This window comes from Telopea speciosissima, chromosome 5, assembly GCF_018873765.1.
Source record: "Telopea speciosissima isolate NSW1024214 ecotype Mountain lineage chromosome 5, Tspe_v1, whole genome shotgun sequence".
NCBI lineage: Eukaryota > Viridiplantae > Streptophyta > Magnoliopsida > Proteales > Proteaceae > Telopea > Telopea speciosissima.
Genome location: NC_057920.1, coordinates 3,839,183 through 3,853,928, shown reverse-complemented (window position 1 = coordinate 3,853,928; position 14,746 = coordinate 3,839,183). Strand labels below are relative to the sequence as shown.

Below are 14,746 nucleotides of genomic sequence, written 5' to 3'. Positions count from 1 at the left end.
CCTTGGATAGGGCTAGCCCAACCGAGTTCTATTTGGAACTGTCTTTGTTTAGAAGTGAGCCATAGTGGCAAAGAAATGATACTCAACACTCAAAAGGGGAAGTCGACACGGTGAGGCCCTGACTCACCATTGAGCAACCTTTGATTGGAGCTTCTCGTTATCGAGCGGACCCTTCCAACCATTGAACAAAAACTTTCAATTGTCGAGGACATTAGATGCATACTTCAACAATCACTTATACTTATCAAAGCCAATCATATTTTAATTTCGTTTTCATAAAAACCCTTCCTCCCCTTGTAAATGATAAAAATAAGACAGGTGGTTGGATCTCATGTGTACGTTCATCTGTTGGTACGTGCAGAGGAACCAAACTCACCATCTTCTTGATTCAGAATCTTCTAATTTAAATTCTTTTTATGAAACGACCATATATATATATATATACATATATAGAGTGAGTTTGCCTTATAAATTAATTCACCCCATCTCTTTCTAGTTCTCTTGCTAAACACATCGATCTCTGGCTGAGACTACAATGGCGAGGATGGATCGATAATATTGTGTTGTTGAAGTGGCCGGGTAGTGTCCTTAGCATTTGGTTTGTTGTTATGAACTCCGAAGCAAGCATTTTGTGAGAAGCAGGATTGGGTGTCAAAGAAATTAACTATTAGATCAACCGCCCACCGAAACACTTGCAAATAGTTTGGAGCAACTACGTACGTACAGCGTGATCGCATAGAAGCACGTACTAGCTAGTGTCTTCACTCACAAAGTGGCAAAATATTTTCCAGAATGCTTATAGGAGGGCAAAAGAATTAAATCCTGATCTTATTGTACCAATTAAGAGATTTGAATAGATCGACAAGAACTAGAAGCAATAGCGCTTGAAATCATAAGGGGGAATTGAAGAAAATAGGTGTAAATGAGATTCCACCAACGGACTCCTTGAATAATTGGACTTGGGTCTAACTGTAGGTAAGAGCCTCCATTACTCCTTCCAGTTCTGCCTCTAATGTTGAAGTCGCACACCCAGCTTTCATAATTGCTATATATGATTCCTTCTGCAGAGGGAGGAAGCCAGTACAAAGCATTCGATCTCTTTGGCTTTTTGTGGGGATTTGATAGATGCCACTAGCATCCAAATTAATCTTATTCAGTAAATGACAAATTAATGAAGCCTAATTAGTCCGAGATTAATTAATTAGGAATATATGATACATAACTAGTAATTTTATCAATTTCACCAAATTCTTAATCCGTGAATATGATCGATAAGTTGGTACGTATCAGTTTAGGAGATGATCAAATAGTGAGCATCGATCCCTCCCTTTCCACTGACCTGCCGTTGATACTGGATCAACGGTCAGTTTGCTCCCAACTTCTGTTTATATATATGTTCCACTCGATCCGTTCTGCAGTGAGGAAAGTTTTGTCCAAGTATGTATTCACCATTAATTACGCAATATTGGGTCCTTTGACACTTGCTACAACTTAAGTAGTACGTAGTGTGATCCCGGCCACCAGCTATATATTACCCTTCATTTTGAGGGGTTCGGTGAGTGGGTTCCAGAAATGGGAGAAGAGAGTGGGTTTCAAAAAATTGGAAAAGCAGATGGGTTCGGCTGGGTTGAGATTTTAAAAACAAAAAAAAAAATATATATATATATCGGTTAGACTTAAAGATATGGGAACTGATCTTATGCTAACTGTAGCCTGCAGTTTAGCTCGTAAGTCTAACTGAGTCATGATGGAAAATTATCTCCTCTAGTTCTCTGCCTGGGCCAGGTCCCCATTTCCTCTAATAGGGGGTGATGGACCTCATCCGGGCAGAATGTTTGGGCAAGGGTAGGGTGGTCATTCCAACCCCCCATGTTAGGGGAACTGTCCAGGTAGAAAACTGGAGGAGATAAAGATCAGAGTCATGATTGGGTTAGGACATGTGGCTAGGCAACTTCATGATAAAAAAACATACCTTGGATGAGAATCCCAATATAGAGTCTCTTGAAAAGTAACTCCCTCATATGAATTGTTGTCTCCTCCAATTCGCTGTCCCCTCTAATTCCTCCAATTCCTCACATGAAATGGAAATGATAATCCTACCTCTTACCAAAAACACTACTCAAGATGGGACCCACTCCCCCCTATTAGAGGAATTGGAGAAATTAAACGTGCCCGCAAATTGGAGGTGATAATTATTCCCCTCATATCTGCAACATTATTGACTTCTCTAAAACAGTGACGAATTCTCATATTTATTATTGGTTGCGGGGCATTTAACCCTTCAACAAATTACGGTAGAGATTCATTATTGGAGATGAGTTGTGTGCTTCTTGTGGGTGTGATTAATTAGCCTTCCAATAATGGGTTGACTGGAGACTGCAGAGGCCATTATGAGGCAAGCTTCGGTTTTCCAATTCTAATGGGTTCATGATCATCTTTGACTTAATTGACACTGTGACCACCCTATCCTTCTCAAATGGGTTCAGTTTTTCTCTGCACTCTTTTCCCTGTTTCCCTTGCTCAATAAATGAGGGGAAAAAAATTTGATCTTGCCCTTTTTGGTTCGAAGTAAATATGGTAGTGATGAAAATTTTCTTCGGTGGGATCCATTTTGGTGGTGGCTTGTGACGATTCAAGAGGTTGATTAAGGTTCACATACAATAACATTCTGGTACGCCTGGATACCATTTAGATGGAATCCACTCTTCTTTTAGATTCTATTCCAATGGCATCCAAGCACATAAGAATGTTCTTACATGAACTTGAGCGGTGTCCATGATTCAAACACTTAAAAAAAAATCAAATCAAATCAAAACTTTAGAAATGTGAAACTATGGAATCGACACTAATTAGGGGACATGCATCATCAATGACAAGAATATTTTCATGAAAAAATTAAGTAAATATCAAGAATATATAGTTAAATACAGCTCGTCTAGTCTAAGCTCCTTTATTTTCTAATGGGCCCACGGTTCCTTGGAAAAAATTTTGATGCTACATACATTTGTAGCATAAATGTTTTTTTTACGGTGCTGTTGGCCAAGGAAATAGAATAATTCACTTCCCCTTTGGATCCATAAATACTCTCTTAGATTTTAGTATTTTTTAAAACACCTTTTAACATCTCATTTTCTTGGCTGCCAGCAATATAGCAAGAACATTCCTACTACAAGTGTAACAACAAAATTTCGTTCCAGTTTGTCATTCATGAACATGGTTCTAAGCATCGGTATCGTATCGCCTGTATCGAGTGATATGTAATTGGTTTTGCTAGTTGCCGATATCGTATCGATAACATGGCAGACAAAGGGTAAAATGGTTCGAAAACTCATTTTTTAAAGAAATCAAGGGATAATTTTGTCCGATCCAAACCGATACCATATCGGTATTCAGAATTTAGTTGGACTTGAAACAGAGTCTGATGTATTTATGACAAACAAAATAGTTATGGACTTATGGCCTACATTTTATCCTGAACTATCCTAAACTACCCTCAAAAGAAGCCCATTAGCCCATTATCACCGAAGAAAGGGGTTGCAGGCGTGTGGTCGTGTGGAGCATACTTATGTAATATATCTTAATTTCCATTCTTTTTGACTTTTGGGTCTCTCTCTCTCTCTCACACACACACACACATGGCCTCAATTCTTATCTAAAACTAGAGTTCTTGCTCAATCACAGGTTCGTATAATTTTCTAAAGGGTAATAATTGAAATGCAATGAAAGCTGGCTATTCACGTACTCTATACTTATTTAGGAAAATTCAGGTCTTCAGAAAATTTTGATTCCTGAGTTTTGCATCTCCAATTTTGGTTCCTCAATGCCCGTTGTCCGTTGTGTGAATTCTTGTCGAAGAAGACCAACCATGTCCAAGTCTTTCTCGCATTGAACGCTAGCTTCACCTACAAAGACTTGTCGTGGATCTAGTAAGTTTGAGAAAGGAAATAAATGGATACTGATAATTTTGTTCGATCCAGGCCGATATTGTATTGCCGATATTGTATTGTATCGATTTTCTATGTTATCGATAACCGTTTCAATACCGTCCACTAAAACCATGCTCACAAACGTACAAGATCTTTAGCAGTTTACGCATGCCTTGTGCAGTAATAATGTACGGACAAGAAAGAAACCCTAATTTAAACGGACTTGGATCTTGTGCAGCTGTGGCGGGAGCTGCACTGTGCAGCACCAAAACCCACCCTGAATACAGGGGGGAGGTGGTCATTTCACATGTGGGTCCCAAGTGGGACCCACCTGTGAAATGACTACCTTACCCCTATTTTTCTTGTCGTTTAGTGGTGCTGCACAGGTGCAGCTCCCGCCACGGCGGGATAAGATCCTTTTCCAATTTAAACAGGCCGGCTAAAGGAGTGGACCACGCTTATGCATTGAAAGTTGCCGTGGGACCATACGCACACTTGGATATTCCAGGGAATGAGCTGTGTTCTTTCTCGTAGGTGTGATTAACTTTCCAATAATGGGTTGATCGAGTGCAGAAACCATTCTGAGGCAAGCTTTTAGTTTTTTTTGAGTTAATTTTCACGTGACCCTCCTCTCTAGGGCTGGAAATGGATAATAAAAAATCCGAATTCGATCCGCATTCGTATCCGTTTAGGGGCATTCGTATTCGATTAGAGATATTCGGAAAAAAATTCGAATACTCCGATAAAAATCCGAATTCGAATACTTAATTTTAAAAAATTAAGTAAATAAAGATCTTAAGGGTTTTTGAAGATTCAACATGTTCTAGAATATAAGGAGAAGAGAATCATGATCTAAAACTATGGATTGAGAGTGCGTTGTATCCACTAGGGGGAGGAAGGTTCGGGTTACACAAGGCAGAGGTGTAAATGGATGGTCAAAAATCCGAATTCGATTCGCATCCGAATCCATCCGAATCCGTTTAGTGATATTCGTATTCGACCAAAAAATATCCGAATCCAATTACATCCGATTCATATCCGAGCCGAATCCGATCCATTTACAGGCCAGTCCTCTCTCCCAAATGGGTTGAATTTGGCATAGGTAATGTTCAAACAATTATGGACATTTTGTTTTTGTTTCTTTTCCATTCTCATTCTCTAGTCATCCAAATTAACAATACTGATCACTCTATGCTATTTACATGTCTTTTCTTCTCATTTGAATGGACTTTGTTGTTCACTTCACATGGATCCTCTGTCTAGTTCACATTACAGATCCTCTTAAAGTCAAATCCCTCACATGGTGTCACCATGTGTAAACAGAATCAGAAGACGAACAAGCTAGGTCGACCCAACCCTGAGCCATACCGACCCTACCTATCCACCTGCGGCTTCCACTACCAAACATGTGAAATCAAAATCATTCTGAACCTGATCATAGTCAAATTTCTACTGGTTTTTTGGAGAATCAGATTTGCCTTTATGTGCTTGAATCGGCGTAGTCCTAATATTTGGTAACTTGGGTTGGAAATACCATATATAATTATAGTACAATGTATATGACTGCCATGGCCAGATTTAGTTAATTATGAGTTGTATCCATTTTAGAACAGATTTGCAATCCTTAATTAATATGTGGAAATTCATTAATTCTTCTCCCTAAAACGGTCCGGAGAATCAATTTTGCCTTTATCTGCTTGAATCATCTTGATTTTTTTTTAAATATTTTTGGTAAGAAATCATTTTGATCCAAATATATGATAACTTGGCTAGGATGCCATAAATATGATTGCCAAGGTTACTCACAATGAGTTGTACTTGTGTTAAAATATACTTTGCAATTCCACCTTTTTTTTTTTTTGTGGGGGGGGGGGGGTAATTAAATTCCACTTATTTCGACCACCTTGCCTCAATGAAAGGTAGAAATTCCACCCCAAGTTGTCAAAGCGTGTGCTCTCATTAGCTATTGCACGAATGTGGCCCCTGTGCTTCCCCATAGAGAACGCTCCCCCTTTACGTGTGTAGGGCCAAACTCAAACCAAGGCCTTAGTGTGAACTTGGTGCGGCCCAACCTCAAGCTTGAAAATCTCAACCCTAAATTGGGCCATAGGCTGAAAAGCCCAATCCAGCCTTGTCAAACTAAGGGAACTTAGGCCTTGTGAAGCCAAACCTACACCCCTACTTTTCGTCCTTAGATTTGCAAAACAAAATAGAAAAAAAAAATAAAAATAATATAAATTATTCCAAATGTCATAAGACAACTATTTTGACACGATGAACAAATGATACATCCATTCCAACCGTTGGACAAGAAATTCTAGTTCTAATTTCAAAGTATAATTCAAACCAGTACTTGACCAATACACTAAAAGTTTCAGAGCTGATGGTATGCGTTAAATCAAACCCTTTTAACCTATTACCATACTAGGCTGGCCCAATCTAGCACCCATACACTAGATCAAACCCCATTGGACACAGACCACCATGTTTCCACAGTCGTCATACTCTGTGGCTCTCACTTTGTGCAGCTTTGATACCAAATGTTATGAACTTCACTGATACGTCAAAAACTATAGAGATGATGGAACACACTAAATCGAGCACTTTAACCTATCCCATACTAGGTTGGCCCAATCTAACGTCCATACAATAGATTAGGGGTGCAAGTTTGACCCTATCGGCTCGAACCCGCCTTGAACCCGAACAGGGCCTACGCTGAGACACCTGACCCTGAGGGTGGGTCAGAACTTGAAATTGCTGGCCCTGAGTTAGGGTCAAGTCAGGTTAGGGTTGAGGCCTTGGGCTGAGCCCGGCTTAGCCCAGCTCGACCCTGTTTTAAGTCATATATACCATATGTATTATAGACTTTAAATCTCACACATATTTTGTTATATAATATATTATATATGAAGATAATAAGTAATAATATATTTTATTATAGTGTTATTTTATGTAAAATTGATAACTTTCTTCCAGACCCTGCCCAACTCAGTCCAGTCCATGCATCTCTACCTTCCCCCACTCCATGATTAGGGCCAATCAGGTCAGCCTGGCCCAACCTTGAGGGCGGGTCAGGATTGGATTTTTTAGGTCTAAGTTAGGGTCGGGTCGGGCCTGGAACTAATTAAGAGGAGTCAAGGTTGAGCTGGGGTTTTGAAAAGCCCGGCCCAACCCGATCGTGTTGCAGCCCTACACTAGATCAAACCCCATTAGGCACATAACTTACAACCTAATGTCATATAAATAATAATGGCACGTTTTTTACCATTAGTCGCTTTTCGCAGCATGGATAAATGATACAATATACGGTAAAATGTTATAAATTTTATCTTTCCTTTGATATGCCATTTCGATAAGGAAAGGAAGGACCTCTTGCAAGTTCGACGCTTATGCAATTCTATCCTTAGTTAATAAATTCACATATTATACACGTATTCAAACGTATATTTGAAAAAAGGGCAAGAGATCTTTACTTGATCACATGGTCTCTACACAAGTGTCTTCAATGAGGGAGCATGCGGTTGTATCTATCTAGGGGACAAAGGTGTCATTTCATTGTATCCTGTGTGGTGGCATAGGACACCACCAAGTAGAGATCTTTTTCCCTTGAAAAAAAATAAATTTTCTGTGTGAATCCATTGATTTATACGTGACTTTTAAGGTGCAAAGTGTTAAACACGAATAAAACGCGACTTTTAAGCTACAGAGTGTTTAACACGAATAAACAGCGAATTATACGCTTAGATTTTGAAAAAGAAGAAACTAATCGATTAATTCGATTTCCTTTGCCCTAAACCCCTAACCCCCAAAATCCCTACCTCGCCCTTCAGGTTCACAATACGAAACCAAGTACGGAAGCCGATCACTTGGAGTTGGATTTTGGAACCCTAGCCTTGTCCCCTTCTTCTCCGGCTCTGTTCCCGGATGATTTCAGTGGCGGCCGGCGACTGAAGCTCCAGATTGTAGAACTCCATCGGCGATTGCAGCGGCGGGAAGGCGACCGGCTACTCACTGCTCCTCTTCTCCCGCGAGCCCCTGTCCTGGTGCCCCCTTTTTCTTCTCCGTCTCCGTCAAATCAATCAGGGCCTCTCTCCTGTAAGTTTTTTCTCAGATGGATGCATTTATCTCTCTGACAATCGATGTTCTATGCTCAGTGTTGTTGAACCTTATCTATTTTAGAGCTGCTACCCTCACTGCCAGTTTTGGTGAATGGATGAAAACTTCATGAATTTATTTGTTGGTTTCTCAGTCTCTGTGTTCTCTTCTTTAAAAAAATAAAAATAAAAATTCATAGGTGAATAAAGAGGAGAGAATTTTTATTCCTTAAAATAAGGAAACAGAACAAATATAAGAGAGACGGCACTCTGTTTCGTGTCTGATGTTGTTTTTCGAGAGTTTGCACATTAATATCTGGTTGTGCCATAGACTTTGGAAATTCAGTGGGCTGTACAGTGGCAGAACTCTTGATAATCCTGTAAAATAATTCTTCTTGCTTTATTTTGACACCCATGGCCCTATCCCCTGCTAGTGAACGAGGTTTATTGGCTAGGTTTAACATGTTTTCTTATTCTTTTAAATAGAGCTGTCTTCATTCTTTATGACTTGTTTCTTTTAAATAGAGTGTTTTTTCTGGCTGTTATAGTGGTCAAAATTGGTTGGGTTACATTCTCTTTGCTGGTCCATTTTTGTGTTGTTAAAATCACTGTGTATATGCTATTATTTTGTTTATTAGGTGGTGAATGTCTGTTACGTAGTGAATATATGCCCGTATTTGTGCTTACAAAGCGTCCGTATTAAACGCGTACTATATATAATTGCCGCACACATTTTCTTACGCCAGATTTTCGAAAAGTATTATTGCCGTCTGACCCATTTAATTGTCGTACGTACCTGTACCCATTTTGTTACCGTTCCTGAACTTACTAACTAAGGTTCTGCCTTGGGTTAGGCATGGCCGCCATGAAGAGTAAGACGAGCAGCTTCTCTCGCAACCTAATGGGTGCACAATTGGCGCAGACACCAGGTCTCAAGCAGGGACTAAACGGTGTTACCTTCATCTCCTCTGGGATACCAAACCTTGACAGTAATCCTCCATACATAACCTTCTTTGCGTCTTCTTTAGAATACGGACGGGAAAAAAAAGATGTAGAAATACAGAGGAATAAAGAGTTAAGAGAGAAGGGGGGGGGGGGGAGGAAGGGTTATCATCTTAATATATTTTTTAATATATTTGGTTGTTTAAACTTTTGACTGCAAATTTTGTAGAGATTTTAGGAGGTGGGTTCCCTCTTGGAAGCTTAATTATGGTAATGGAAGACGCAGAAGCACCTCATCATCTGCTACTGTTAAGGAATTTCATGTCGCAGGGACTAGTTCACGAGCAGCCCCTTCTCTATGCGAGTCCGGCAACAGACCCAAGGGTGTTTCTGGGAACTTTGCCAAGTCCTATTTTGACGAAGGACGACAAGGTTCTTGACCGTGAGCCAGAACAGGTTTGTTATAGTTTTAAAATTTACCCTCCATTACTAGTTATTGATGAACGTAGTATGTAGGGTTCTAAATGGTTAATCTCATCGAGTTGCAGAAGGGGTTAAGGATTGCGTGGCAGTATAAGAAGTACTTTGGGGACAATCAGCAGTGTTTTGAGGGTCACAGAGGTTAGTTCATTTCTATATGTTTTTCCCCTTTTACTTCCTATTTAGCTAAAACTAGTCTATTTAGGGTTTTGGTTTAAGTTACGATGGACAGCAGCGTAAACAATGTTGTTCTGAGTGAATTGGAAATGAGGATGTAATTTTCAGTGGTTTGAATTACTTTCTGTTTTATTTGCACTGCTAAGAATGCTTCTAAAAGATTTTCTTCACTATGTGCTCACCATTTGAAGAATGTACTGCTTGGGTTTGATGGTGCTGTTAGATAAATGTTGATGTTGGGGATTCACTCAAGGCCAGGGTATCTCAGCCCAAGCCCTGTTCAGGCTTAGGGCGGGTTCGGCTGACATGGCCAAACTTACACCCCTAGTATTAGTGTCTCCCTCAAAGTCCCACTTTTCTTGTTTGACCACTTTATTTGTAAATGAAATCAAGGACTCTCTTTTTAATCTCCACCACCTTATTTTTTGGCAAATAGGTTCTCTTATCTTCCAGTTTTACATAATGAGGCACATGTTTAAGATTACCATGCTATGTTGACTGGTTAGGCTCTCCCTAGGAATAACCTTACAGTCCTTACAAACAATATGTTGGACCTTCTTGTTAGGAAGAATCTATTTGGTTGGTATGATGCCCACTTTTGTAGGTAATTAAATGCTCCTCTCTTTTCGAAAAGGGTGTTCACAATGGATAAATCATAAGCTATTGCAAAGTCTAAAACTAATACTCCCTCCTCATTCCTTTCTCCAAATCAATAGCCTCCACCATCTCTTTCAACATGACCATTTATAGATCACCCCCTATAATTAAATTTTCTCCCTGACTAAAGCCTTGTACTAATCCATCCATGTGTTCCCAAAATTGTAACATACTACTTTCATTCAATCCTATTTGGGGTGCATAAATGCTAATTATATTGACAACCTTTTTCTCCAACTGAAACTTGATGGAAATAATCCTATCTCTGAATCTTTTAACCTCCACCACTTTATTCATTAAATCTTTATCCACTACTATGCCCACTCCACTTATATTAGTTTAAATCCCTGTATACCAAATTTAAAGTCATCCAACTCTTTAGTTTTTTACCTTTCTATCTAGTCTCTTGAATACAAGCTATGTTAATCCTTCTTCTCCTCATAACATCTATCAATCTAGACTTTGAACTGTTAAAGATCCAATGTTAAAAAATACTAATCTAATCCTACTCTTTTGTACTAGCTTCTTTATCTGCACTCATCCACGCTGCAAGAACCTTTGTCTACTTGTCATTGCATCTGAGCATCGACTCGGCTTGTCGCTTAGAGGGGACACCCTAGCTAACGCTTGCTCACTTTTCACTAGACCGGGTTCTTAGTGTAGCACGTCGCTTATTCTGTCGGGAAACACCCTAGCATAATGTTTATAATATAAGGTTGTAGAATCCATGTAAAAGGGTTTGCCTAGGGGTTTTTTCTGGTGCCGGCTGCCGACGTACAAACCCTCCTCCTTTATAAGGGTTGGGACCGGCAGCAAAGTGAGATGCAGTGACATTAGTAACTATAATGGATTGATTAGAAGGCAACCTCTCTAAAGCAGGTAAAGTTCCCCCCCCCCCCCAAAAAAAAAAAAAAAAAAAAAAAAAAAAAAAGAAGAAAAAAAAGCACGCACACAAAGTTTCCCTGAAGCAGTTAGAAGGATCAAGCTAAGTCGAGGGTGTGTCATTTAGACATTGCAACGGAGGACCTCTGTTTGCAGTAGTAAGGACTAAGGAGGAGTAATATGTTATACATTAGAGGGATTAAAAGACCAAAGGTACTTGGGAAGAACTAGGGAGAAAAGATATGAATAGCCTAGGGCCTGACAACTAATATGATCGTAACTAGAGTTGAGTGGCGGAACAGTATTCATGAAGCCAACTCCATTTTGTTGGGAACAATTCTCAGTTGAGTCTGAGGAATCAGGTTGATGGTATTGTGAGTGTATTTCTGCTATTCCTTAGTTATAGTCAACAAAAATTGATTTTTGGTAGTTGTTATGATATGAATAAATATTGATCTTGTGCCTTCCAATTTTGGAAAAGATAGTGGCAGAAAATGCTTCATCTACAAAGAGGCTCATCATCATTAGCTCTCTTGCTTTTCTTCCCCCCTCTCAAATTCGTTATATGCTCCTCTTCTTAGAGGATCTAATGTAGCTTTATGGTCATTTCTGAAAACTGTTTCTTTCATTTCAATGCAGAAAAGGTTGAGCAATCTCCTGTCAAGTTCCGAACCGATAACTGGGAGTAACTATATATTTCATTTTTATGGAATTGATGGATAAAGACAATTATGTTATCTTGTTATCTTTTCCAACCAGAACATCAACCATATTGTTTAAGATGCTGCATTCTTGTTCTTGATGTATGTGTTCTCAAAATTTTACGAGGATTTTTTATTAGTTATAAAATATTAATGCATTGTTGTTTTAGGACAGAAAATGCTTATAAATTATGGCATTGCAGAAAATAGGCCGGAGTACTGCAATGACTTTGATTTGCGAAAACCCCTGGAACGGCGATTACTCAGCGGAGGGCACATAGATTGTGTTAGCCTTAAAGACTATACAAACATCACAGATTTTCATGATCGTTGTTCCTCCTTTTTAGCTAAATTTGCCAGGTTTGTACATAAGTTTGTTGTTTAAAATCTAAATATTTAACCAATCACGCGAAAATAAATGCAGATAATCATGGAAAGCAGAAAATAATCTGTGATCACTTTATGGAAGTGGTATGATTTGTACCCTGAGAGTGTGCACAATTTGGTGCTTCCCAATCCAACAACCAACTTCCTTTTAATGGCATCTAGTTTTAGTTATTGATAGAGTTTATATCACATTATCACTGTTCAAAACATTTAGAATATCATTCTTTCCATCACACTAACTTGTCCCTTTTGTTCACCACTATTTTCCTTGCATATCCAAGTAGAAAAACTCTCTCTCGCTCTCTCTATCACACACACACACACACACACAAACAAATGTGTGCATGTGCGTGAATCCCTTCCAGCTGCCTTGATATTTTCTTGTTGCCAAGTAAAATGTGGAAATATAATACAGAGTGCTGAAAAGTCATCTACTCCTTTGACTCATTGCCTACTGATGAAATGACTTAATCTAGCTTGCTCTAGGGTAATCAGAATACTTTTAGCTGTCTCTTTTGAAAAATTTAGTCCATTTGTTTACGATAGATTAATTAAAAATGCATTACAAATATTTTTTTTCCAATTTTCTCTGGATTAAAATTACTATGAATATTGTTTATTACATTCATATTGCTGTGTTCAGAAATGATGCAGGCCCTAGATGTGCTGGTCGTATTGCCATACAATCTCTGTGTGCTCCACAATGTGGCTATGCTGAAATTGTAAGTTTTCTTGCATTCTTTTTTTCATCGCATTCATATTCACCTGAACTTCAATTTTGTGTGTTCTTTGTTTAATTTTTTCTTCAGTATGCATATTTCTCATATGAGTCAAGATATTGGTATCCCACACACCCACTAAGAGATGAGAAATTCTGTAAACATTGAGTTCTCTATTGTTTTGACGAGTGGTTCTATTTCATATAAAGCAAATCCTCCTGGAATACCCCGTGAATCAATGATCTTTGGGTCACTCCCCCCTCCCCAGCCGATTTTTTATTTCAATATTCAGGAGCATTGCCTATTCATTGTTTGTACCAATGTGTTATTATTGTAGGAATGGGATATGATTAACTTTATTAGATGTCTTAAAAGCATGGTACGATCATCAAATGCAGTTGCTTTGATTACATTTCCCCCTTCACTTCTTTCTCCATCTTTTGCTAAGAGATGGCAGCATATGGCAGACACCTTGCTCTCAGTCAGAGCAATACCAGGTAAATTGTTACCCTTCATTAATACATGTTATTAATACCCTTGAAAATTTTCTCACAGCTTACCCATGACTTAAACTCTTTCAATCAGATGAGGACAAGGAATTGGCAAAACTCCTTACAGGTTACCAAGACATGGTTGGGCTTCTCCATGTGCATAAAGTGGCACAGATTAATACACAGGTACCCAAAAAGAAAAGGGTTAAAAACAATTATTTTTTGGTCCTCTTCAGTTTGATAAGCTTGGGTCAAACCTCGAACCTGAAGGTTGCAGCAGTTGTGACCACCCTATTGAACTACACAGTTGGTTCTGTAATATGCTTCATTTTGCTAATCTTTCAATTTTTCCTTTCTTTTAATTGAAACAAATTCATGGCATAGTTTGAGTTGGTTGAGTTCTAGTTAGATTATACAAGTCATCATTTCACTTGTCATATCGTAGCCTGTTGTTGCATAGGATTGAACTAAACTGGGCCAAAGGCAAAACTTTTACCTATGAAAATTGCCAGAAAATATATATATTTTTTGCTTCTTCTTACTTACTGAATTTTACTCTCTGCTGTATGTGAACTTGTGTGTAGGTTCCTGTTATTCTAGAAGCAAACACATTCTCAATGAAGCTACAAAAGCGAAGGTCTTTGGTCTTAGAACGTCTAAATCAAGCCCCTGTAGATGGTTCAAGTGGGACTTCGTATGCCACATCCGCTGGTTGCTCTGGGTCTTCCAAAGCTGCATCCATTGATTTTTAGTGCTTAACTTTATCTAGATATATTATGGCCATTCAAGTGTCAGAACTCAAGAGCAAAATAGGCATTGTATGCAAGGTTTCTCCAGATTTTTGACCAAGCAATCCACCTTTCAGATGCATGGGTGGGTTTTTCTGTAGATTTGAAGGATGCTGGCGCCTAATTTGTTTTCTGATGGTTTATGCTGGCATGAAATGGGAACATCCGAACATATACACATCTTCTTTGAGTCGGGTAAATGTTGAGATGGTCATTCTTTGAACAAAATGTGGTAGGGAGACATCCTAACCTTCCAATGCGGAAGTGTTGTTGCATCATACTGGGGCTTTACATGGATGAAACTTTTTTTCTTGTGTGCAGTTCCATTGGACTGAAGATAAATTGGTATATTACTTGGCATAGAGGTCAGGTCAGGCTAATAAACTCATGGGAGCGGGTTCTATGAGCAAGTGGTATAGAGGAGAACACCAATGAGGTGTGAAGGAACAGTTTCGTACAAAGGAGCAGCAAGGTTATTTCATGCAAAGAGGGAGAGAGAGAG

The 14,746-nt window shown here is 38.9% G+C and overlaps 1 protein-coding gene across 2 annotated transcripts in view; it reads left to right on the top strand.

The window, feature by feature from the left end:
* The window catches only part of LOC122661589 (elongator complex protein 4), a 28,342-nt gene extending 13,873 nt beyond the window's left edge, over nucleotides 1-14,469 (top strand). Inside the window, exons 3-12 of one of the 2 annotated variants that reach the window (XR_006332904.1) lie at nucleotides 4,340-4,345; nucleotides 8,869-9,009; nucleotides 9,192-9,418; nucleotides 9,511-9,583; nucleotides 12,063-12,219; nucleotides 12,890-12,968; nucleotides 13,303-13,462; nucleotides 13,551-13,642; nucleotides 14,041-14,283; nucleotides 14,401-14,469. Coding sequence is in view for 1 of the 2 variants with exons in the window: in XM_043857036.1 (XP_043712971.1) it covers nucleotides 8,877-9,009; nucleotides 9,192-9,418; nucleotides 9,511-9,583; nucleotides 12,063-12,219; nucleotides 12,890-12,968; nucleotides 13,303-13,462; nucleotides 13,551-13,642; nucleotides 14,041-14,208 (1,089 nt within the window). In the remaining variant the exon portion in view is untranslated. Of the gene's footprint in view, nucleotides 1-4,339; nucleotides 4,346-8,868; nucleotides 9,010-9,191; nucleotides 9,419-9,510; nucleotides 9,584-12,062; nucleotides 12,220-12,889; nucleotides 12,969-13,302; nucleotides 13,463-13,550; nucleotides 13,643-14,040 lie in introns of both variants that reach the window. The other variant, XM_043857036.1, reaches the window with a different exon arrangement.
* The last annotated feature ends 277 nt before the right edge of the window (nucleotides 14,470-14,746 follow it).